Here is a 22,687-nt window from a genome sequence, read left to right as displayed (position 1 = left end):
ATCGGCTGGGTCGTGATGAAAGCCTCAGACAGGGGCCAGCTGGATGTTGTCATCCTTTCTGACTGTCTGCCCCACTGACACAGAGGCCCAGCTCGGCAGAGATACGGGCTTAAGGTTTTCATACTTGGAGGAAACAGCACACGAATGAGCGCATTTCATTCTGTTTGGTCACTGAGCTCCACCGCCCTCAACTCAGAAAACCATGCAAAAACACATTTGTGTGTGGATACACAGCTAAAAATTTGGGTTTGTCACTTCTGACTCTTTTGAATACCTATGAATGCTGTCCGGCTCCGTTGACCCTGGAGCCGATGGGGTCAGGCTTCCATTGCCCACAGATGCACGGGACTCCAGGATTGGCGAGGGACCGACCCCAGGACCCCTGGAAGAGCCCCACCACGGACAAAGCCGACGGCTACAGCCCAGCACTTACCGCAGCCCAGAGACACGCTCCCACCCTAGAGTTCCCAGACGAAGAAGGGGAGACCCAAGAAAGGCTCCCTGAGTGGGAAGCAGGCAAAGCTGGAGCCGACGCACGGAGGTGGCGACCGCCAGAGTCGTCTGACCCCAGCCCTGCCCAGAAGTGGCCGACCCCCGACAGGACTGCGGGAACCAGCGTCGGCTCGCTTCAGAGCCGCGGCGGAGATGACCTACACAACGGCAGGAACGGGCAGGAGAGCGAGACTGCGGGAGGCCCGATCCCAGCTGACGCAGATCGGCCCAGTAACAGCTGACAATGGGCGGGGCTGGTGGTGGGAGGGTGGAGCCCAGGGGAAGAATAAAAAGGTCTCTCCAAGGACGGCTGGGGAGGAGAGCGGAGCTGAAGTAGGGACTGGAGCAGAGAGAGTGCCAGAGGACAGTCCCTAATAATAGGCAAGAGGTGCTTTAACCCCCTCCCCACAAGCTCCACCCTTTCTGAGGCCTGAAGAGGTCACGCAGTCTGGCAGACACGGACATGGCTCGGGGCGTGGCAGGCGGAGTGGACCCAGACGCTGACAGATGCACTCAGGCCGCCCCTTGTCAAGACCAAAAAGCCCCATGTGAATTATGTCCCGCCAGCCCCATTCCAGGTATTCCTCATATCACTGCACCTTTAGAGATTTCTGGAGTATCCCAATCGGAAACCCCTTGGTAGGGTCCGTGGTCAACCACAAGCGGAGATCCGGGTGTGGCTTGACTATCTTCTCGAGGGCCTTCTCCAGATCGATCAGCCACTTCACCAAAAGGTGACAGTTCTGTAGCATCAGCCACTGCCCACGCGCCACGGCGTTCTCCAGCAACTGCAGCGCCACCTGGAGTGATGTTAAAAAAGCAACGCGTAAGTTTCGTGGTGGCATCGGCAAGGAATCCAGAACACTCATGTAAAGGGGTGGAGAACACCCACAGAACAAGAGAGCCACCTTTGTTTAATTACTGACATTTTGAATCTTGGAAATGTCAGCAAGAGGACAGCAGTCCATTTCCTCATTTGAGGTATATGTAAAGTATACAGGGCTTTCTGCAGCACACTGGGTGAGCACACAAAGATGGACGCTGGAAGTCTACACTGCCACATTGTTAATCCCCACTCTCTGTGTGCCAGTGGCGCAGTCCATGTGGAAGGATGTGGTGCCGAACATTTTCCCAGCATGATACATTTGCTTTATTATTTATTTATTTATTTTATTAATCTTATGAATCACCCACCCTGCAGGGCAGGCTCTGGGCGATTTAAAATACTATAAACAGTTAAAAAGACAGTTGATATATAACTAAAATCACAAACAATAAACATGACATTAGAACCAATCAGGATGGCAATGAACAGTCCTCCATTGCTGGCCACACCGCTATCCTGCATGGCAGGGCAGGGTATGTGGGGCCCATAGAGGAACAAAAGAGAGAAAAGGGTGCCTTTCTCAACCTCCTGTCGCTGCCCTCAACTAAAAGCCTGGTGGAACGTCTCTGCCTTACAGGCCCTGCGGAATTGCATCAGGTCCTGCAGGGCTGTGATGTTATTTGGCAGAGTTCCGCCAGGTCGGGGCCAGAACTGAGAAGGCCCTGGCCCTAGTCGAGGACAGCCGGACCTCCCCGGGGCCGGGGATCACCAGCAAGTTGTTATCACCCTTTCCACCCTTTCCGGCTTATGTACTGAACCAGCAGCACACAAAGTCCTGCAGCCAGGAGCAGACGGAAGGCAGTGACTGTTGGGCCCGACCGGCCACGAGAGCCTCGTAGGGCCCTTGTGTCTAGAAATACACCAAGGCGGAGGGGTCCCCGCAAGCCCGAACTTTCCAGGCCAAGCTCACCTTCTCCTGCCCTTGGCCCATGGCCAGGAACTTGAGCCGATTCCCGCCAAAGCCCGTCCGCTCCGCTAGTTTCATCAGGTCACTGGCAGGGTCGGAGCCGGGACTCAGGATAAAAACAATGGGTGAATTCGGGGTGCTCTGCTCAAAGATAGCTTCAAAGCTGATCACCGGGGGCTGGACGTATCTGGGGAGCAGAGGAGGAAAAGGGAGGTTGTACCGAAGCATGTAACGGGGCTCCCGTTTTCTACGGGGAACAAAACAAAAGGGGAACCACTTACTTCACCCCCATCGTGAGTGTGACGTAGTCCGTCACCGCACGGTAGACACGGTCCACCCGGAAGCAACGCAAGAGCAGCAGCTTCTGGAAGCTGGTGAGGCTGTTCCCGTAGTCCATGGGAAATGGGGCTTGTTCCAGGGCATCGATATCGTACCACTGGGGAGGAAAGGGGAGAGAGAGCACGCCTCAGTGCTGAACGCTTCCTTGGTGCTGCTGCTCAAAGAAGTGGCAAGGGTATTGACCAAAGGGGGGGGGGGATGGGCTAGCGTGGCTCCCGACACAGTGCAGCAGCCACAGGGCTTCCACGTGGCAGGCTGCCCCACAGCGACCCTCCCCCTCCCCTATGGCAGCCATCCCCACCACTCCAGCAACAGAGGAGGCAAGAGACTTACTTTAAAAAAAAAAAGACAGGTGGGAATTCAACAAGCCTGATGGGCAGATTTGCTGTAGCGTAACAATTTATCAACTGACTTAAAAAAAAAAAAAACCCTCTAGGGGCCGGGGGTAACTATGGCTGTTTTGGAGAAGTGCAGTGGGGAAATGGTGCTGATCTGATGTGGGTAGGACAGGGAGGATCGAGACTTTCTCATCCACATGGGTGCCACCCTGGCTCTGGCGCAATCTTCCCCAAAACACTGCAGCAAAGCAGGTGTTATGTGCTGGAACTGAATCAATTCCGGTCTGTCGCCCCAGAGACTGGTTGAGCTTGGAGCATAAGAACAATAGCCTGCCAGGACTCTGGAAGTAACCAGTCTAGTAGTAATGTTATGTAAATAGCCTATCACTGGGAGTGGGGTGTGTTTGGGTGTGGCAACTGCATGCTATTTAACAGAGCTGTGGCTGTGGAGTCTTGTCTTGCTGAAATCACTAATAAAGGCCCCGGTCACAGGGGCCGGAAAACGTGGGGGGGGGGAGGCGTGGCTATTTGCAACGCTGCAAGTAGCCGTGCGATCAGACATGTCGGCGGCAACCCACGGTTCTGGCCTTCAGCGTGTGCGCTGCAATGCAGACGGCAGGAGGGAAAAGCTGCGCTGGCGCGATCACACCAAGGGAGTCCGGAGGCAGCCCGTGGCAAACCGTTTGCTACCACCTTCGTTGAGGTATTTTTTACAGCGCATTTTCGGCGGCATGCCACGGGTGTGCGCCACTTCCCATATGTTGTGGTGTGATCGCAGCCGGAAAATCCGCCATCCTCTCGTGGCTCTCCCGAGGCAAATTCTCTGTGTCAACGGGGCCAAAGTAGAGCTGATCACTTGTCTTGTGGTCTGTTCATCCATGGAACCCACAATGTAACAGTGAGGCTATCATACTTTGCTCACATAATGAGAAGACAAGAATCACTGGAAAAGACAATTGTGCTAGGAAAAGTTGAAGGCAACAGGAAGAGCCCCGACATGACATAGGCTGACTTAATCAAGGAAGCCACAAAGGCCCTCCGTCTGCAAGACCTGAGCGAGGCTGCTCACGAGGTTCTGGAGAAGGTTAGTTCACGGGGTTGCCATGAGTCGGAAGTGACTTGACGGGACATCACACACACACTCCACTGGTGGGAAGACAGTCCAAAAATAAAGTACCGGGACTAACGGCCTGTTCTCTCATTGGAGCTTGCATCTCCCTATGAATGATAATAAGGGTTCCATATATCTGTAGGAGATGCCACCAGAAGTCAGGCCACTGGTCTCTGTACTTTACCACGGGAAAGGCAGCAACCTGCCAAGGGGAACATTCCAGATGGAACCGTCAGGATGCAGAATCTTGCTCACAGCTTTCCACTCATCTGGATTATCCTCCACATCATCCGGAAGAGACCCAAACTGTTCAGGAAACAATTCTGCGGCACGGATTATGTCTTCCCAGCCTTGATCGGAAAGCCACGCACACGGCTTCTTTCGGGCACTCTTCTCCAGAGAAAGATTGCCTAGGAACGGGGTGGAAAATTGAGTGAGTGCCACAGTTGATTTGGGGGGGGGGGATTTACATACATTCCCAAATTAGGGCAGTAAATATCTGTTATTAATCTGCTAAAGAATGGAACTGTTCACTTTCCAGCCGTCATACAAGAAAAGGACAAAGGATCTGGGACTTTTAACTTTAGAAAAGAGATGACTAAGGGGAGCATGATAGAGGTTTGTAAAATTAAGCATTGACAAAGAGAATATTTTCTCCCTCTCTCAAAATACTAAAACTCAAGGGTATCCAATGAAACTGGTGGGCAGTAGGTTCAGGACAGACAAAATGAAATACTACTTTACACAGAGTGATTCAAATGTGGAATTGGCTGCCAGAGGATGTACTGATGGTCACAGGAATAAATAGCTTTAAAAGCTTTAAAAGGGGATTAGATAGATTCCTGGAGGATAAGTCTGTCAATGGCTACTAGCAATGGTGACGGAGGGAAACCTCCACATTCAGAGGCACTAAACCTCTGAATCCCAGAGCCAGTCGGCAACATCAGGGGAAGGCCTCGGCCTCTCTGCCCTGTGGTTGGTCATCCAGAGGAATTGGTTGACTACTGTGTGAGACAGGATGCTGGACTAGATGGACTTTTGGCCTGATACAGCAGGCTCTTCTGATGTTCTTATGGTCTAAATTGCACTGCGAGCCAGTACTTTTTGTACCCGGGCAACACGACCATGTCTAGTTTTGAGTTCTTAACAGTATCAAGCTACCTTTCAAAAAGAAGTCCAGTTCATCCTGAGGGACTTTGTGATCGGCCTGTTCGATCTTGATGGTCATGTTGAAGGAGAACAGTAACTTGTGTTTCTCAAACAAGCCTGTGAATAAAACCACAACACTCTCAGTTTCTAGATATAATATGTCTGTAATAAAGGCCTGAGCCAATTCTCAGGTTCTGATCCCAAACCTCAATCACACAGCAGATGGTCAAAGACAGGCATTGAGATCCTAGCATGTAAGGCACCGGCTGGGGGAACCCTGAGGCTCCTGAGGAGGTGACCGGGGAGTCCTCATTGACAAAATCAGCAAAGGCAGGCCAGCTTCTCTGAGAGGCAGCTTTCCCCAGCACCTTAGTATAGTGGAGGGTTCCACTCTTGGAGGCAGAAGGGGAGGAAGCTGGGAACATCTTTGCCAGCTCAGGTATTTAAGCCTGTTGTGGGCAGAGGGGCAGGCCTCTGGTGAAAGCTCTAGGGCTCCTGACCCTTGGCTCTGAAGGAAACCAGCAACAGCCCAGGATGTTAGAGCATCACAGTCCAGGGAGCAACATAGTCTGTGTCGAAGAAGGGTAGCCGTGTTGGTCTGAAGCAATAGAACAAAGTCTGAGTCCAATGGCACCTTTAAGACCAACAAAGTTTCATTCAAGGTGTGAGCTTTTGTGTGCATGCGCACTTCGTCAGACGTTTGTTTGTTTAAAATGTATTTTTGCATTTATTTTGCAAGCCACCATTGGCAGATGTGGTGTGTGTTTGTTTAAAGCGCCGTCTTCTACATCAAATCAAGCCTGAACTCTCCCTAGAAGCTAAAATGACTAAACTGAGGCTATCGTACTTTGGTCACCTTATGAGAAGACAAGAGTCACTGGGAAAGACGGTAATGCTCGGAAAAGTTGAGGGCAGCAGGAAGAGAGGAAGACCCAGCCAGTGTTCCCTCTAAGCTGAGTGAGTGTGAGCTAGCTCACAGCTTTTTAGCCTCCGGCTCACGCATTTTTGTCTTAGCTCAGGGAGGATGGCTCCAGAAGCCAAATCGCATGCTCACAACTTTAATGCCGGTAGCTCACAAAGTAGAATTTTTGCTCACAAGACTCCACAGCTTAGAGGGAGCATTGGACCCAACGTGAGATGGATTGACTCAGTCCAGGAAGCCACGGCCCTTCCATTTGCAAGACCTGAGCAAGGCTGTTGACAACAGAACGTTCTGGAGGACATCGATTCATAGGGTTGCCGTAAGTCGAAAGCGACTTGATGGCACGTCACACACACAAAGTGCTGTCAAGTTGTAGCTGAGTTGTGGCGACCCCATGGCAAGACAGAAGCAGAGGTGGTTTGCCCTTGTCTTCCTCTGCAGCCTTCCTTGGTGGTCTCCCTTCCAAGTATCGGCTGCGGCTTAGCTTCTCAGATCTGATAACACTGAGCTATACCATGCCCCCCTCCCTCCCCTGACATGGGGTATAAATGTCCAAATAAATAACAATGAACGCAGAGTGATGTAGTAAGGCCCATCACATACCCTAGGTCATGCCCCAGAATCCCTTGCAAAACACAGGGGACCCACGACAGATGCAACGAGTTCTTTAGCAAAGAAACTGATATAGAAAAGACTGCCTGGTGCTAAAAGGCAGGACATCCACAACTCTGGACCAGGATACTGCCCAGTATGTTCTGCAGCTGTAGACTGAGGGGCTGTCTTCAAGAGGCACGCCATGGCAACCATTCCCACTTACCCTCCTTAAGATGTGTCCTGATGGGCCAGAAACAAGACCTATACCGACCAGTTACTTGGTCTACAGTTTCTCAAGCTCTGGACTCGGTTTCCTGCCCACCACAAAAGTCCAGACTCTCGTCTTCGGCCCTCCTCTCCTACAGATGGATTCTCTAATCTTGTTGTGCCTGAGACAGAAGACGCGTCCACCTGTTTCTGTGTCAGGAGCTTTTGGTCAGACAAACCTGTGCAGCCGTAGTTATAGATGTTGAATGTCAGCGTGTCCATGATGTTCCGCAGCCTTTTGGCGAGAATGGTGTCGGGGATCGACTTCCGAAGAGAGAGGCCAAAGACATCCAAGAAGGCGATCAGGGAGTACTGATACATGGTGTTGACGAGGGCCATCTCGGACAGCACGAAGAACAGAATGGCCCCTCTCTTGGCGGCGGGGCGGTAGCCGTCTCGCAGCTTGTCGATGTCTGCTGCTGTTTTCTCGGCCAGCTTGAGCTTGTCTGATACCTGGTTGCGAGGGAGAGGGGGAATCGATTCAACCAGGCGCAGAAACTGCGGCAGTCACAACGGCAGCAGTGAAACGACATTTGAGCTGGGTGGAAACACAACACATTCGCTCGTGTACTTGTGACGAGGAGAAAAACTTGCAGGGTGTAGCCCAAGTGCCTCTCAAGCCCCCCCCCCCCCCCCCCCCCCCGCCCACAGCCAGCCTCTCTTCTGGGGAAAGGGGAGCCGTCTCCTCCATCGGAGAGCCTTAGTGGCCACCTCCATCGATGGGCTACAGAAAATGGAGGAGGAGATGGAGAGGCTTGGTCCACTGGCCTGCTCTGACCCACTGGTATGTCAACTGTTTCTTTTGCTAGTTTGCTTGGAGTTTTGCTGTTCAAAAACAATGCCCAGACTATAAATACAGCAAATAGCGTGTAAAGAGTTAAACACAAAACCATGTTTTCCTGCAGGGGTCCCTATTTCCATATAGGGGGGAAATGAAACGTGTTAAATTCCCCAAAGGCCGTACAAGAATCCGCCACACCTCTGGCTGAGGTGAACATGCCGTACAACAGGCTGCTCCAGTGGTCCTTGTAGACCATTCCTGTCCACTCTGACTGGCAGTCGCTCTCCAAGGACCTTCTCAGCCCTGCCCTCTGAGATCCTCTCAACCACAGATGCCAGGGGGGCTCTCGAGAGGCCCTCGCTCAGTGGCAGAGCGTCTGTTTGACATGCAGAAGGTCCTGGGTTCAGTCCTTATCATTCCCACACAAAGGGTCTGGCAGGAGGTGACATGAAAGACCTCTGCCCAGGACCCTGGAGAGCCCCTGCCAGTCTGAGCAGACAATAGAAGAAGAAGAAAAAGTAGCAGTGGTGGTGGTGGTGGTAGTGGAGGAGGAGGATGACCCTGGAGAGCTTCACTCGGAGACCCAGAGCGGCTTACAGTCTCCTTTCCCTTCCCCACAAAAGACTCCCTGATGTGGGGTAGGTGGGGCTGAGAGAGCTCTCTTGCAAACTGCTCTTGAGAGAATAGCTCTGAGAGAACTTGTGACTGACCCAAGGTCACACTAGCAGCTGCACATGGAGGAGTGGGGGAATCAAACCCGGTTCTCCCAGATTAGAGTCCACGCCCCTAACCACTCCACCAAACTGGCTCTGTAGACTGACTGTGATTGACAAATGGTTGGGCTCAGTATACGGCAGCTTCACATACTCGTCTGTATACAAAGAGCTGCTCCGCCACTTAGCCACAGACTCCACGTCAGTGGGACAGCCACCATGTGAGGGAGAGGAAGACTCTTCCCTCGGTGTATGTGGCAGATCTGCTCCTTAATTTTTCCATTAAATAGGGGAAAAATTTAATTCAGGGAAATCATATTGAAAGGGGTCCCTGGGGAAGGAAGGAAGGCAGGCAGGCGGATGATAGGAAGGTTTCAGGGACCAGGCAGGTTGCTTGTACCTCGTTCGCTTTGGCCTTTGTCTCCTCCAGGGTGTGCACCAGGTCGACGTTGTCCAGCATGTTCCCGGTGGAAGTTGCCAGTTCGCGGAGGAGGGAGTCTTCCAGATCCTTCAGCAAGTTCTTGTTTTCAAACGTCTCCTGGATGAGATGCTCTCTCTGCTCTTCTAGTTCACGTCTTTCAGACCCCACAATGACACTGAGCAGCTGGTCTTCTAGACCTTTCAGAGTAACTGGGGAGGAGTGATTTAACGATAGGACACTTAGCAGGAGGTCAGATCTCCAATAATGCCTCCTTGCAACTATGATATCACACTTCTATCTTCCCAAGAAGAGCAGGTGGGGAAGACAACTAGGAGAACGATACTCCTAAGGCAGGGGACGGACGTCAGCCCCCAATTTCCCCCCAATTCCCCCCCCCCCCCGTACTGAGTGGAGCAGTTCCCATCCTGAGCAGAATACAACTGCTGTAATCTTAAAACAGGCAATGGGCAGTGCCAAGACCCTGCGTGGCTCCAGACTGCTGCTGAGCGGGGCTTCCTGTGTTAATGAGCGGCCGCTCATGCGCACGGCTTAGAGGGAACACTTGACAGCTCAATCTGAATTTCAAGCCATGCCTGCATGAGCCAATGGAAGCCTGCCTCATTGAGGACGTGCTCCCCCCCCCAATGGAGAAGCTCAGTGCAAATTCAGCAAACCCCACACCTGCTTCACAGAAGGGACCACATTGTTCCTACAGACCGAGATGAAGCAACCAGAGACCAGGTATTAGCTACTTTCTGTGACAGTCTACAAAACTCAAAGGCCATTGGCCGACACAGGTTGGTTCTCAAACAGCAATATTTTTTTACAATTTTAGCATTAAAACACTTCTGGAATAAAGAGCATCTAGCATCGTTTATTCCTTCAGTGACCATCTGCTTCTAGATTTTGGGCTGGATCCCACAGACCTGTTCTGTGCTTTTCCCCAGTATAAAGAGATACCCCTTGAGCCAGGGCAAAGCACCACGGTGAGCAGAAGAGATATGCAGGACCTATAGTCATTAGTTTGGGCAAAGTGGTTCAGAGCTACCATGATCTGAAAAGCAAAAAAGAGGACATTTTTCCTGACTGATTACTTCAAACAAGTGATCACGATTACAAATCTCCTTTTAAATACCCCTACTATTTAAGCTGTGATAATTGCTGTTAACCAGGAATATTCCTAACCTTCCAACCCAAAAACAGGACAGTTCCATCATTTTTTTTTTAAAAAAAGAGCCCACAAGAGGATGCACACCAAAAAACAGAAGACCCTAACCCCTAAATTCACCATTCTTCAAAGCTGAGCCCAGAAACAGTGATACACTGGGGGGAGGGGGGGGGGAGGATAGAATGTTTTGTAAAAAAAAAAAATTCACCCCTCCCAAACCAGTCCCTACCGCTCCTGTCTTAGAGGTAATTAAGAAGGCTCAGAAAACTGGGTGGAAATGTTCACCTGTTCAAAGTGAGGGCAGGGACCACTGTTCTCACTCTGATCTGGCTTGGTGATGTCATTATGTAGCCAAACCTGGTTGGCTATATGATGCTGTGACATCATCACATGGTCCCTGATTAGCTGCATCATGTATTCAATAACAGTCCCATTTTTTAGGGGAAAAATATAACAGCTGCTAAGAGGGACAATGAACAAGACTTAAACCTGTGCAAAAATTGGCAACTTGGGGACGAGTCTTCTAGAGACCTTCCCCAAGGGCCCTTTTTGTACTCAAAGTGTTCACCCCTGAGAATTCAGTACAGCTTGGTGAAGCTGTAGAACTGAACACAGTGTTTCTGTGCTTAAAAAAAAAACACCACCCAAAACAACACCATGGCCTCTGTGCAATCTGCCAGCCTTGTGTATTTACTCACCTGTGTAGTTAATAACCATTGCTTTCCCAAACACTGCTGGAGAATATCTAGGATTTGCCAGTTTGGTGTTCAGGTACAGCCTGAAATTGGCATCATAGTCAACCTCCTTGTCACCAAGAACGATGAACGTTCGGCCCTGGGCGCATTTGATATTCTTTTCTAAGACATTATCGATCACGGGGTCGATATATTCATCCACGTCATGGAATAAGAAAGGGTTCCCATACTTTATGGCCATTTCGAGTTGCTTGAGGAAATCGGGGTCATTGAAGGAAGCCATCTGGCAGAGAGGACGAGACACGGGGATGAAAACCACAGCCGTTCTTCTGGGCCCAGCTCCTTCAGCTACCAAGCTCTCCCTCAGGGTGGTCTAAATAAGCGTCTCAGTGAAAAGAACACCTATCGGTTCTCTCAGTTTTCCCGAGACTGCTCTCAGCCACTGTAGCTTCTGGGAGTGGAGTCAAAGGTAGGCCCGGCCATCTGAAGTAGGTCCCAGCGCCTGCCGCTCTCATTCCCATGGGGACTGGAGCTGACTGACAGTCCTGAGGCAGGAAAGGTTGAGGGCTTCCAGCCCAGCTTAAAGTAGAGGCCTTGCTGCCCGCAGGCCCAGCCGGCTGTGGAGCTCTCCGGATGACCTCGGGCCAGTCACTCTCCACCCTGCCACCTCACACCTCTCCACCCTACACCTCACAGGTCACTTGTCAGAGGGGAAAAATGGAGGAGGGGAGAACCTTGTATGTGGCCCTGAGCTCTGTAAAAGCAGGGCAAGATAAAAAATTAGACAGACTGACAGACAGACATCCCTGGAACTCCCTGGGAAGACCCTATTCCAGGGCCTTGAGCAGCCAGTCCGTTACTATTCTGGCCAGCGTCCAGGACCCCTGACAGGCTCCAGTGACACGGGACACCCGATCGTTAAAGAGTCATTAAAAGGAGCCAGCTGAAAAGGTGAGCCTCACCCTGAGGTTGTTTTTTTCTTCTTTCCTCTTGATCCAGTTCAGTGCTTGCTGCTGCGGGTCGATGCACAGCGGGAAGCGGCTGGCCCGCGTCGTGAGGATGCCGTTCTGGACCGAGAGCTCGTCGGGAGGCAGGCCCTGAGACCCCCATCTGGAATGTACGTGACAAAAGAGAGGGGGATGACCTGTGAGGCTGTGGGGTCCCTTCTCCTCTTTGTGGGCCTTTGGAGCCCTGAAGTAGGCAATCCATCCAAAAATAAGCACAAGCTTGTGTGTATGTGTTTTTGTGGGGGTATTTTCTGTATGTGTGTGTGTGTGTGTGTGTGTGCTTGCATGCCTGGAAGTCATGGCGACTCCTGGCAACCTAGGGTTGCCAGCCTCCAGGTGGGGCCTGGGGATCTCCTGCTTTTACAGCTGATCCCCAGCCGAAAGAGATCAGCTCCTCTGGAGAAAATGGCTGCTTTGAAGGGTGGACTCTATGGCATTGTACTATGCTGAGGCCCCTCCACTCCCCAAACCACGCCCTCTCCTGGCTCTACCCCCAAAGTCTCCAGGTATTTTCCAACCCAGACTTGGCAACCCTATGGCAACCCCTACTGGGGTTTAGACGTTTCAGAGAAGTGGCTTGACAGCCTGCCTCTGCATTCCAGCCCTGGTGTTCCTTGGGGGTCCCCCATGCCAGGGTCGACCCTGCTTAGCTTCCGAGATCTGACAAGATCGGGCTGGCCTGGGCAAGCCACACACATGGAGTATTTTAAGGGGATGGAGGGGGACCGGAATAAACCAATGTGGTGCCCACGGTCCCCTGTCCCCCCCCACTGACGTCTTTCCTGGGGCCCGCCACCAGTGTTCCCTCTAACCTGAGTTAGTGTGAGCTAGCTCACAGTGTTTTAGCCTCCGGCTCACACATTTTTGTCTCCACTCAGGAAGGATGGCTCTGGAGCAAACTGATTTATGCAGTAGCCAAATGGCTCGCTCACAACTTTAAAGCCAGTAGCTCACAAAGTAGAATTTTTGCTCACGAGACTCCACAGCTTAGAGGGAGCACTGCCCGCCACATGTTCTTAGAAAGCGGGTGGGGCCAGGTGGGGCCTCTGGCCAGCAAGGCTTCTCTTTGGTCACTGAAGGTTGGATTGACTTTGCAGATTTTTAAAAACACGGCTTTGGCAGCTGCTGCCCCCCAAAGTACAAGGATGTTCAGTGTGTGACTGAAGGTTGGTTGTGGCAGCCCTTGAGAAGCTGGCGCATGGGCAGCCGTTCTGTGGCGAGCAAAGGAGAAGAATCCCAAAGGTGCTCGCAGGCTCAAAAGGGTCGGGAACCCCTGGATTAGATTAACGAAGGTGAAAACAGCCACTACGTTAATGCTCCCTCTAGGCTGTGGAGTCTTGTGAGCAAACATTCTACTTTGTGAGCTGCTGGCATCAAAGTTGTGAGCGGGCGATTTGGCTGCTGCATGAATTAGTTTGCTCTGGAGCCCTCCTTCCTGAGCCGAGACAAAAATCTGTGAGCTGGAGGCTAAAAAACTGTGAGGTAGCTCACACTAACTCAGCTTACAGGGAACACTGCTTCCAGTTTTATTTATTTATTTATAGTCAAATGTATACCCCGCCCTCCCCGCAAAGCAGCCTCAGGGCGGCTTCCAACAACAAACACAACAGTACAGAATAAAGACATAAATAATACAGACGTAAAACACAGCATTTAAATTAGAACATTACAAAAATATCAGAATATCACAGTTCTCACAGATGAGAGGGATGTGCTGAGCATCTGGGGCGTGGGCACAAAGCCAGGCGCATGGACCTGCAGCATGCCGCATGGCACGGGTGGAGGGACCCAACCTAAGAATCCCTCGGGTTCAGCTGGCAGCATGCCTGGAACCAGGAACAGGAGAGAGCCAAAGCCACGGAATGTGCAAACCGGCACTGTGCCCATACCTGCCCTCTCTTGGACCCCCGCCCACTATGGGTGGGTGAATTCGTCTGCCTAAGAGACACATCTGGGTCTCTCTTCAGTTGGACTCTGGCTCTTCTTGTCTCCAGCACTGGCGGATGTCTGGTACTGGAAACAGGCAAAGCACCTTACCCCTAACCCCCCCCCCAAAAAAGTGTGAAGATCCAGAGGTGGCCCTCTGATGCTCTTAAAGGCTCATGAGTTCTCGAACAGTTTTTCAGATGTCTCAGTTCCCTAGCCAGAGGGCTGATGTGCCTAACAAATTGTTATGCTACTTGAGGTATGAATGAAAAGCTCTTGCAGGCCAAATGCTGGCCACAGGGCATAATTTTCCCAACTCTTTGATATACCCCCTGCCAAAAAAAAAACCCCTTCATGGTCAGTCAAAGAACTGACAGGAGGCAAAGTTATCACCACAGAAATAATGAGAATAAGGTAAACTATGGAAGCACACAGGACCAATGAAGCTGATGGGCAGTAGGTTCAGGACAGACAAAAGGAAATACTACTTTACACAGAGAGTGACTAAAATGTGGAATTCGCTGCCAGAGGATGTAGTGATGGCCATGGGAATAAACAGCTTTTGAAGGGGATTAGATAGATTGATGAAGGATAAGTCTGTCAATGGCTACTAGCCATGGTGACTGAGGGGAACCTCCACATTCAGAGGCACTAAGCCCCTGAATCCCAGAGCCAGGAGGCAACATCAGGGGAAGGCCTTGGCCTCCATGCCTTGTGGTTGGCCCTCCAGAGGAACTGGTTGGCCACTGTGTGAGACAGGATGTTGGACTAGATGGACCCCTGGTCTGATCCAGAAGGCTCTTCTTATGCTCTTATGAGGGGAATGCCTCGGCCTCTATGCCCTGTTGATGGCCGTCCAGAGGAACAAGTTGGCCACTGTGCGAGATGGGATGCTGGACTGGATGGACCCTTACTGGTCTGACCCAGCAGGGCTCATCTGATGTCCTTATGATCTAAATAACGGAGCATGGCACAGGAGGGAAATGCTCCAGCCTACCTGCTAATTTCGACCTCATCGGTCAACAGGTTTTCTAGTCGGAATGGCTGGCTGAGAGGGATGTCTCGGATCCGGACGTCCTTCTGCCACACCCCCTTGATCATCTCGTCGCGGAATTCCCAGGTGAAGGCCCCCTCGTAGCTCAGGAAGGCGGCACACAGCAGGCAGTCTCCCAGCAGCTTCACCCTCCGTTTTTTGAGTTCCTCCAAATCGTTTGTCCACCTGGCCGAAACAACGGATGAAAACGGGACTTCCCCAGCAGAGAGCGAGACTGCAGACATCAGATTCCTCACTCAAGTGTGCGCAAGCTGTTCTATGAAGGTGAAGTTCTCACGGAAGGGAGAAAAAAGCCCCAATGACGCTTGGAAAACAGGGTACATGGTATGAGAATGCCAACAGGGAAACAGCTCCTGGGTGTGCACACTTTCCCCAGTTACTTTCCCAAAGGCGACTCCTGGACCTAAGTTCAAAACCGCATAAAACTTGGGAGGGTTTAAAGAACAATTTGGGGGCTCACGAGGGGGCTTCTGTCTGACAAAAACTCTTAAATCAAGACTTCAGAGCTGCACCCCATATCTCCCCATGTTTGGGAATTCTCTGTCTTTCTGGGATCCAAAACTCCAGGCCCATTCATACCCAACACAAGAAAAATGTCTCTGTGTGTGTGTCAAGTGCCATCAAGTTGCAGCCAGCAAGGGCCTTCCAAGGCAAGTGAGAAGCAGAGGTGGTTTGCCATGGCCTTCCTCTGCAGAGACTTCCTTGGTGGTCTCCCTTCCAAGAACCATCTCTGCTTACAGCAACCACAGCAAGGGGCTTCCAAGGCAAGTGAGAAGCAGAGGTGGTTTGTCCTGGCCTTCCTCTGCAGAGTCTTCCTTGGTGGTCTCCCTTCCAAGAACCAACCCTGCTTACAGCATCCCCAGCAAGGGGCTTCCAAGGCAAGTGAAAAGGAGAGGTGGTTTGCCATGGCCTTCCTCTGCAGAGACTTCCTTGGTGGTCTCCCTTCCAAGAACCAACCCTGCTTACAGCATCCCCAGCAAGGGGCTTCCAAGGCAAGCGAGAAGCAGAGGTGGTTTGCCATGGCCTTCCTCTGCAGAGACTTCCTTGGTGGTCTCCCTTCCAAGAACCAACCCTGCTTACAGCATCCCCAGCAAGGGGCTTCCAAGGCAAGCGAGAAGCAGAGGTGGTTTGCTATGGCCTTCCTCTGCAGAGACTTCCTTGGTGGTCTCCCTTCCAAGAGCCAACCTTGCGTACAGAGACCCCAGCAAAGAGCCTTCCAAGGCAAATGGGAAGCAGGGGTTGTTTTGACCTGGCCTTCCTCCGCAGAACCTTCCTTGGTGGACTCCCACCCAATTGCCAACATGTAGGTACCTCCCAGATCCTTATACGTAGGTGCCATCAAGTCACAACTGACTTATGGCAACCCCATCAAAGGGCTTCCAAGGCAAGTGAGAAGCAGAGGAGGTTTGCTGTTGCCTCCCTCTGCAATGCCTTCCTTGGCAGTCTCCCTTCCAAGTACTGACCCTGCTTAGCTTCCGAGGTCTGACGAGATCGGGTTATCTTATGCTGTCTTCCCTTCTCCGAGAAAAATACCGCCCCCTAACAGCCCTTTCCAGGAAAAGCATCCTGCCCCTCCGGTGGCCCTCCACCTGCCTGATGTTTTCCGATCCCAAGCCGGAGATGAGTTTGTCGGCGGCAATGAGCCGACGTTCCATAATCTCCGCTTCTTCCTGGAGCTGCTGCTTCTCCCGGATGGCGGCCTCGTATTTGTCGCCCAGCGCTTTCAGCTCGTTCTGAATGGCCAGCAGCTCGGCCTGGATCTTCTCCAGCTCCCGCTTGCTTAAGAAGAAATTCCGTTCCAGTCGGGCCACCTGTGGGGGAGGAAAAATGCAGCTTGCAAAACCGGAAGTCAACATGCTTTTGGCGCTCGATGGCCACTTGACGCCCAGAAGTGAAGAAGGAGGAGGAGGAGGAGATTGGATTTATACCCCACCCTTCACTACCCAAGGGAGTCCCAGAGCGGCTTACAAACTCCTTTCCCTTCCCCTCCCCACAACAGACACCCTGTGAGGTAGGTGGGGCTGAGAGAGCTCTGAGAGAACTGCCCTTGAGAGGACAGCTCTGACCGAACTACGGCTTGCTCAAGGTCATCCAGCAGCTGCAAGTGGAGGAGTGGGGAATCAAACCTGGTTCTCCCAGATTAGAGTCCGCGCACTTAACCACTACGACAAGTTATCGTAAGATCCCGCCAAAATGTCAGCTTCCCCTGGGGACTACATGTCCCCCCCCCCCCAAACAAGTCCATACAGCTCACTGTGGTCTTCTGCTGCACCGTGGTGGTACCGTAGGATACGTGCACCATGGTGGTACAGTTCCTTAGGAGAAGGTGCCTGTCCCCATACCTTGGTTGCCAGTAACGAGAGGCAGCTCTGAGGTTCAAGGTGTATGCAGCATGAGAGCAAGCACAGAGACAGAGTAAGCCATGCCCCTTGGCTTTGCTCACAGCAGCAGCAGCAAAATAAATAAATAACAATAAAAATGGCACAACGTGATAGGTGGGGCCAGCTGTGATTGGCAGAGCATACTATCAGTTTAGTCATGGAAAGGCACTGCCAGGGCCTTCTGGTGTAAAAACAGATAAGGTTGTGCCAATTTCTACCAATCCCCCCCTTCCTCCTGCACACCCCCACCAGGCTGTTCCTGAGGGTCCCAGTCTGGTTTTTTTTTGGGGGGGGGGGTATAGTGGGGTGGGCTGGTGCACAAGGATGAGGATTTAGGGGAGGCCCAACCCAAAAGGTGCTGATAGAGCCAGTTTGGTGTAGTGGTTAAGTGCGCAGATTCTAATCTGGGAGAACCGGACTTGATTCCCCACTCCTCCACTTGGACCTGGCTGGATGACCTTGGGCAAGCCGTAGTTCTGATAAGAGTTGTCCTTGAAAAAGAGCAGTTTCTGTCAGAGCTCTCTCAGCCCCACCTCTCTCGCAGGGTGTCTGTTGTGGGGAGGGGAAGGGAAAGGAGGTTGTAAGCTGCTCTGAGACTCCTTTGGGTAGTAAAGGGTGTGGTATAAATCCAATCTCTTCTTCTTCTTCTACTTCTTCTTCTTCTTCTACAGTAAAAAGAAAAAGCCCCGGCCATTGCTGCGTGTCTGTCTCAGCCCGGTGAGCAATCTGTTCTGCCAGAGTACCACCAAAACAGCAAGGGAAAAAGAGACCTACAGCATAGCACGTGAGCCATAAGAACCTAAGAAGAGCCCTGCTGGATCAGACCAATGAGGATCCATCTAGTCCAACATCCTGTTTCACACAGCAGCCAACCGGTTCCTCCGGATGGCCAACAAGCAGGACATTAAGGCCAAAGTCTTCCCCTGATGTTGGTGCCTAGCGCTGGGTTTCAGAGGACACTGCCGCTGGATATGGAGGTTTCCGTTGCTCATTGTGGTTAGTAATCAAAGCTAATAATAATTTCCTCAGCATAGGAAACCGTGGGAGCTGTAGTTCTGTGAGTGGGGGTGTGTGGGACATCTGAAAAAGAACACTCGCCAGATTTCAGTCCTTAAGATTCTTCAGGGGGAGCCATGAATATCAAACTGCTATAAAGCCAATGTCAGTCTGCTGCAACATCCCCATTCCCCAATGCTGGAATTCCAAAAACAACATCCGTGACAAAAATAACAAAGTGTCAATAAAGATAAGTTGCAAAAACATTTACCATGTGAAGACCTTGGGTTCTGTTATTAGAGAGTCAACATGGAGTGTTTCCTTCAAGAGTTGGTAATTGATAAGAACTGGGATTGCTACACACTCAGATAAAGCAAATATTGTGAAACGAATTGTTTTCATTGCGCAGTATTCGTTAGCGTGTGAGCGATAATAGAAGAAAATTTTCTACAGAAATTACTACAGTAAACATTTTTACAACTTATCTTTATTGACTCTTTGTTATTTTTGTCATGGATGTTGTTTTTGGAATTCCACTTCCTCCCGTGATCTCTTATCTGTGGCTTCTACTACATCCCCCAGTGCTGCCTGGGATTCCCAGAAAGGGCACGTCCCATCTTACTTCTCCTCGTCAGCCCCTCCTTTGGAAGCTTCTCGGGCCTCATACCTTTTCTCTCTTAGGCTTGACTTCCTTGAAGACGTCGCAGTAGCTCATCACGGCCTCAACGAATTTCAGCATCCCCAGGCCAGCTCTGCTGACCGCTTCCATTTCTTCAACAGTCGTGTTCAAGGTTTTCAGCAACCCTCAAATGAAAAAAACAAAACAAAAAACACGACCTTCTAATTTGAAATGTAATTTCAGAGAGACAAGTTAAAACAAATGAAGCTCTTATAGCAGCATCACCCAAAATAGAAAATTAATTTTTAGGGACAGATGTTATAATTGGTTGGATCAGTAGATTCATGAACACGTGGACACCTGCGGGGGCCTGATACTGAATCAGACCCTCGATCCATCAAAGTCAGTCTTGTCTACTGACAGTGGCTCTCCAGGGTCTCAGGCGGAGGTCTTTCACGTCACCTCCAACCTCGTTCTTTAAACTGGGGAAGCCAGGGATCGAACCTGGGGCCTACTGCATGCCGAGCTGAAGCTCTGCCACTGAGCCACAGCCCCTCATCTGTTACAGTTCCACTTCAATCAATGAGCAACTGTTATCAGTGAGTCTGTGAATCAAGAGTATTCGTGATTGTTTTTTGAACCCCTTCCGGTTAGGGTGTTTCTTGATTTTCAAGATTCCTACCCTGTTCTTCTTCACACCACAATCAAAACACTAATAGAAGCAATGGTAAAAGCAATAAAAAGCACTCAAACGGAATAGGCCAGAAGCAGCAGAGTAAACCCAATTTAAAAATGTATTCTCTGCTGTTATACATATACACACACTGTTATGTACTAGGTCAGGAACATTCCAGGAGCCTTTACCAGGGACTGGTAAATAGCCCACCAGGTCTCTGGAAATGACCAATAAGAAACTAATGTTATGTAAATAGCCTGTCGTTGGGAGCTGGGTGTGTTTGAGTGTGGGTTTTTGCGTGCTATTTAAACAGGGCTTTTGCCCTGGTGTTTTAGTCTTGTTCCTGAAATCACTTAATAAAGTAGAGCTGTTCACTGCAATGCGTCTTGAACCCAGTATTTCTCTCTTTCTCTCTCTCACACAAACCTTTTCTCTTATGGAACTCTGAGTGACTTAGAGACAGACTTCTCAGGAGACCCCCCCCCATCCAGGCACTGAGATCCAAATTACACATTACATCAGTTCGCCGTGGGACGAATAGGGCCTTCTCATGGTGGTTTCCATTTGGGAAAACTGCACAAGATGAGGATCTGAAGTCCCTGCTCCCCCAGCACTGCACGCCTGAGCTGAATTGGGCCCCAGGGTGCTTGGAAACATTCGTTCTCTTATGTCTGACAGTCAGACATGGTTCGTGCCTGAGCCAGCCCCATTTTGGTTTCAGTCGGTGCTTCTTTTTTTGTAATAAAAAAAATAAAGAGCTAAATAAAGTACCAGTGTTCATTCGTAAGGTTGCACTGGTTTCCACCGATTCTCCTCTTGGGACTTGGGAGAGCCCCCTTACCAAAGGTGGTACTCAGCAGTGTTCCCTCTAAGCTGAGTTAGTGTGAGCTAGCTCACAGTTTTTTATCTTCTGGTTGACACATTTTTGCCTTCGCTCAGGAAGGATGGCTCCATAGCAATGTCCCCTCTAAGCTGTGGAATCTTGTGAGCAAAAATTCTACTTTGTGAGCTACTGGCATTGACGTTGTGAGCGAGCAATTTGAGTATTGCATAAATTAGTTTGCTCTGGAGCCATCCTTCCTGAGCTAACACAAAAATGTGTGAGCGGGAGGCTAAAAAATTGTGAGCTAGCTCACACTCACTCGGCTTAGAAGGAACACTGCTCCAGAGCAAACTAATCTGTGCAGCAGCCAAATCGCTTGCTCACAACTTCAATGCCAGTAGCTCACAAAGTAGAATTTTTGCTCACAAGACTCCGCAGCTTAGAGGGAGCCATTGGTACTCAGTACAAGGAAGTGCGTTACACATAAAAAAGAAACTTCCAGCAAAATCGCTGGGTCATTCACTAAACGTCTGACTCCCTCCAAAGGATGCCAGGGCATTTGCGCCATCCGTCCCTGGAGCTCAGTTCCAGGCACCTGATCCATCCCGCCGAGCCATCTACCTCGCACTGACTTCACTTGGGTCTGAGTAATCCCATCAAAGTCAATTTCCATAAGGTTCCGGAGGAAGTTCGCCTCGGACATCATCCCTTTGGCCGTCTTCCAGTTGAGTTCCTTGTAGCCTCTCATGATGAGGATGCACTCGCAGACCGTCTGCACCTGCTTGGGAGGCTTGGCGAAAGACCTGAAAGGTGCAAAAAGGCAACGGACGTCCTCAGAAGCTCTTGCTGGTGCAATAATGGAATCCAAGGAAGAACCCTGGAACCCTTTCTCTATGAGCCAGTTTAGTGTAGTGGTGAAGTGTGCGGACTCTAATCTGGGAGAACCGGGTTTGATTCCCCACTCCTCCACTTGCACCTGCTGGATGACCTTGGGCAAGCCATAGTTCTGGCACAGCTGTTCTTGAAAAAGAGCAGTTTCTGTCAGAGCTCTCTCAGCCCCACCTACCTCACAAGGGTGTCTGTTGTGGGGAGGGGAAGGGAAAGGAGTTTGTAAGCCGCTCTGAAACACCTTTGGATAGTGAAGGGCGGGGTATAAATCCAATCTCTTCTCTTCTTCTTCTATGAAGAAAAGTTGAAGCACTTGGGGCTCTTTAGCTTGGAGAAACGACGGCTGAGGGGTGACATGATCGAGATTTATAAAATTATGCATGGGATAGAGCAGGTAGAGAAAGAAGTACTTTTCTCCCTTTCTCACAATACAAGAACTCCTGGGCACTCCATGACATTTGCTGGGCAGTCGAGTTAGAACAGATAAAAGGAAGTAGTTCTTCACCCAAAGAGAGATGAACACATGGAATTCACTGCCCCAGGAGGTGGTGGCGGCTACAAGCATAGATGGCTTCAGGAGGGAATTAGATAAGCATGTGGAGCAGAAGTCCATCAGTGGCTATGAGCCACAAGCCACAAGCCGCGGTGGCTCCGAAGTTAAAGACGCTGAGCTGCAGACTGGAAGGTCTGTAGTTTGGCAGTTCGAGACTCAAGTGCCGCGTGACGGAGTGAGCTCCTGTCTCTGGCCCCAGCTCCTGCCAACCTAGCAGTTTGAAGGCATGAAATTGCAAGTAAATAAATATGTACCACTTTGACAGAAAGGTAACAGCGTTCCATGTGACCCCCATGGGGGGGTTAGGGCGGTATATAAATCGAATAAATAAATAAATAAATAAATGTGCCTTGGCATTTAGTCATGCCGGCTACATGACCAGAGAAACGTCTTTGGACAGCACTGGCTCTTTGGCTTGGAAATGGAGATGAGCACTGCCCCCTAGAGTCGGATTCGACTAGCTTTCGAGCAAGGAAAACCTTTACCTTTATAGATAGGAGCTCTGGGGCAATTGATGCTCTGTATTCTTGGTGCTTGGGGGGGACGGACGGTGGAAGGGCTTCTGGAGTTCTGGCACCACTGCTGGACCTCCTGATGGCACCTGGCATTTTTGGCCACTGTGTGACACAGAGTGTTGGACTAGATGGGCCATTGGCCTGATCCAACATTGGCTTCTCTTTATGTTCTTATGTTAACTGAAATCCCTTTCATTTTTGCTCGGACTGAATTGCTGCACCCCTCCCAGCAACCAATTCCCCAGATGCTGTTTTTTTTGCAAACCGCTTAGCAATGTTGTCAGTTAAAAACCCTGAAATATCAAGTTTCAAATTCATTGGAACAAACAGCCCTTGGCTTGGCTGGGATTGTCCAAGGCGGAACAGGCTTGGCTTTGAGAACTGCAGAACTAAACAGACAAACAAAAAAGCTGGAATGAACACTGCCCCTTTTCTTATCTTCACTCTCATGCTGTGTCACTGTAGT

At 50.6% G+C, this 22,687-nt stretch overlaps 1 protein-coding gene across 1 annotated transcript in view; it reads right to left on the bottom strand.

Annotated features, from left to right (window-relative positions):
* DNAH10 (dynein, axonemal, heavy chain 10) overlaps positions 1–22,687 on the bottom strand; it is a 126,273-nt gene that overhangs the window by 11,243 nt on the left and 92,343 nt on the right. Inside the window, exons 58-70 of the mRNA XM_015419293.1 lie at positions 20,887–21,068; positions 18,815–18,951; positions 16,364–16,581; positions 14,714–14,935; positions 11,746–11,893; positions 10,787–11,066; positions 8,900–9,129; positions 7,185–7,458; positions 5,235–5,339; positions 4,329–4,483; positions 2,567–2,721; positions 2,289–2,472; positions 1,092–1,292 (exon numbers count right to left, since the gene is read on the bottom strand). Coding sequence (XP_015274779.1) covers positions 1,092–1,292; positions 2,289–2,472; positions 2,567–2,721; positions 4,329–4,483; positions 5,235–5,339; positions 7,185–7,458; positions 8,900–9,129; positions 10,787–11,066; positions 11,746–11,893; positions 14,714–14,935; positions 16,364–16,581; positions 18,815–18,951; positions 20,887–21,068 — 2,491 coding nt within the window. The remainder of the gene's footprint in view (positions 1–1,091; positions 1,293–2,288; positions 2,473–2,566; positions 2,722–4,328; positions 4,484–5,234; positions 5,340–7,184; positions 7,459–8,899; positions 9,130–10,786; positions 11,067–11,745; positions 11,894–14,713; positions 14,936–16,363; positions 16,582–18,814; positions 18,952–20,886; positions 21,069–22,687) is intronic.

Source organism: Gekko japonicus, unplaced genomic scaffold, assembly GCF_001447785.1.
Source record: "Gekko japonicus isolate JY-2015 unplaced genomic scaffold, Gekko_japonicus_V1.1 scaffold181, whole genome shotgun sequence".
NCBI lineage: Eukaryota > Metazoa > Chordata > Lepidosauria > Squamata > Gekkonidae > Gekko > Gekko japonicus.
This window is presented reverse-complemented; position numbering and strand designations above follow the sequence as displayed.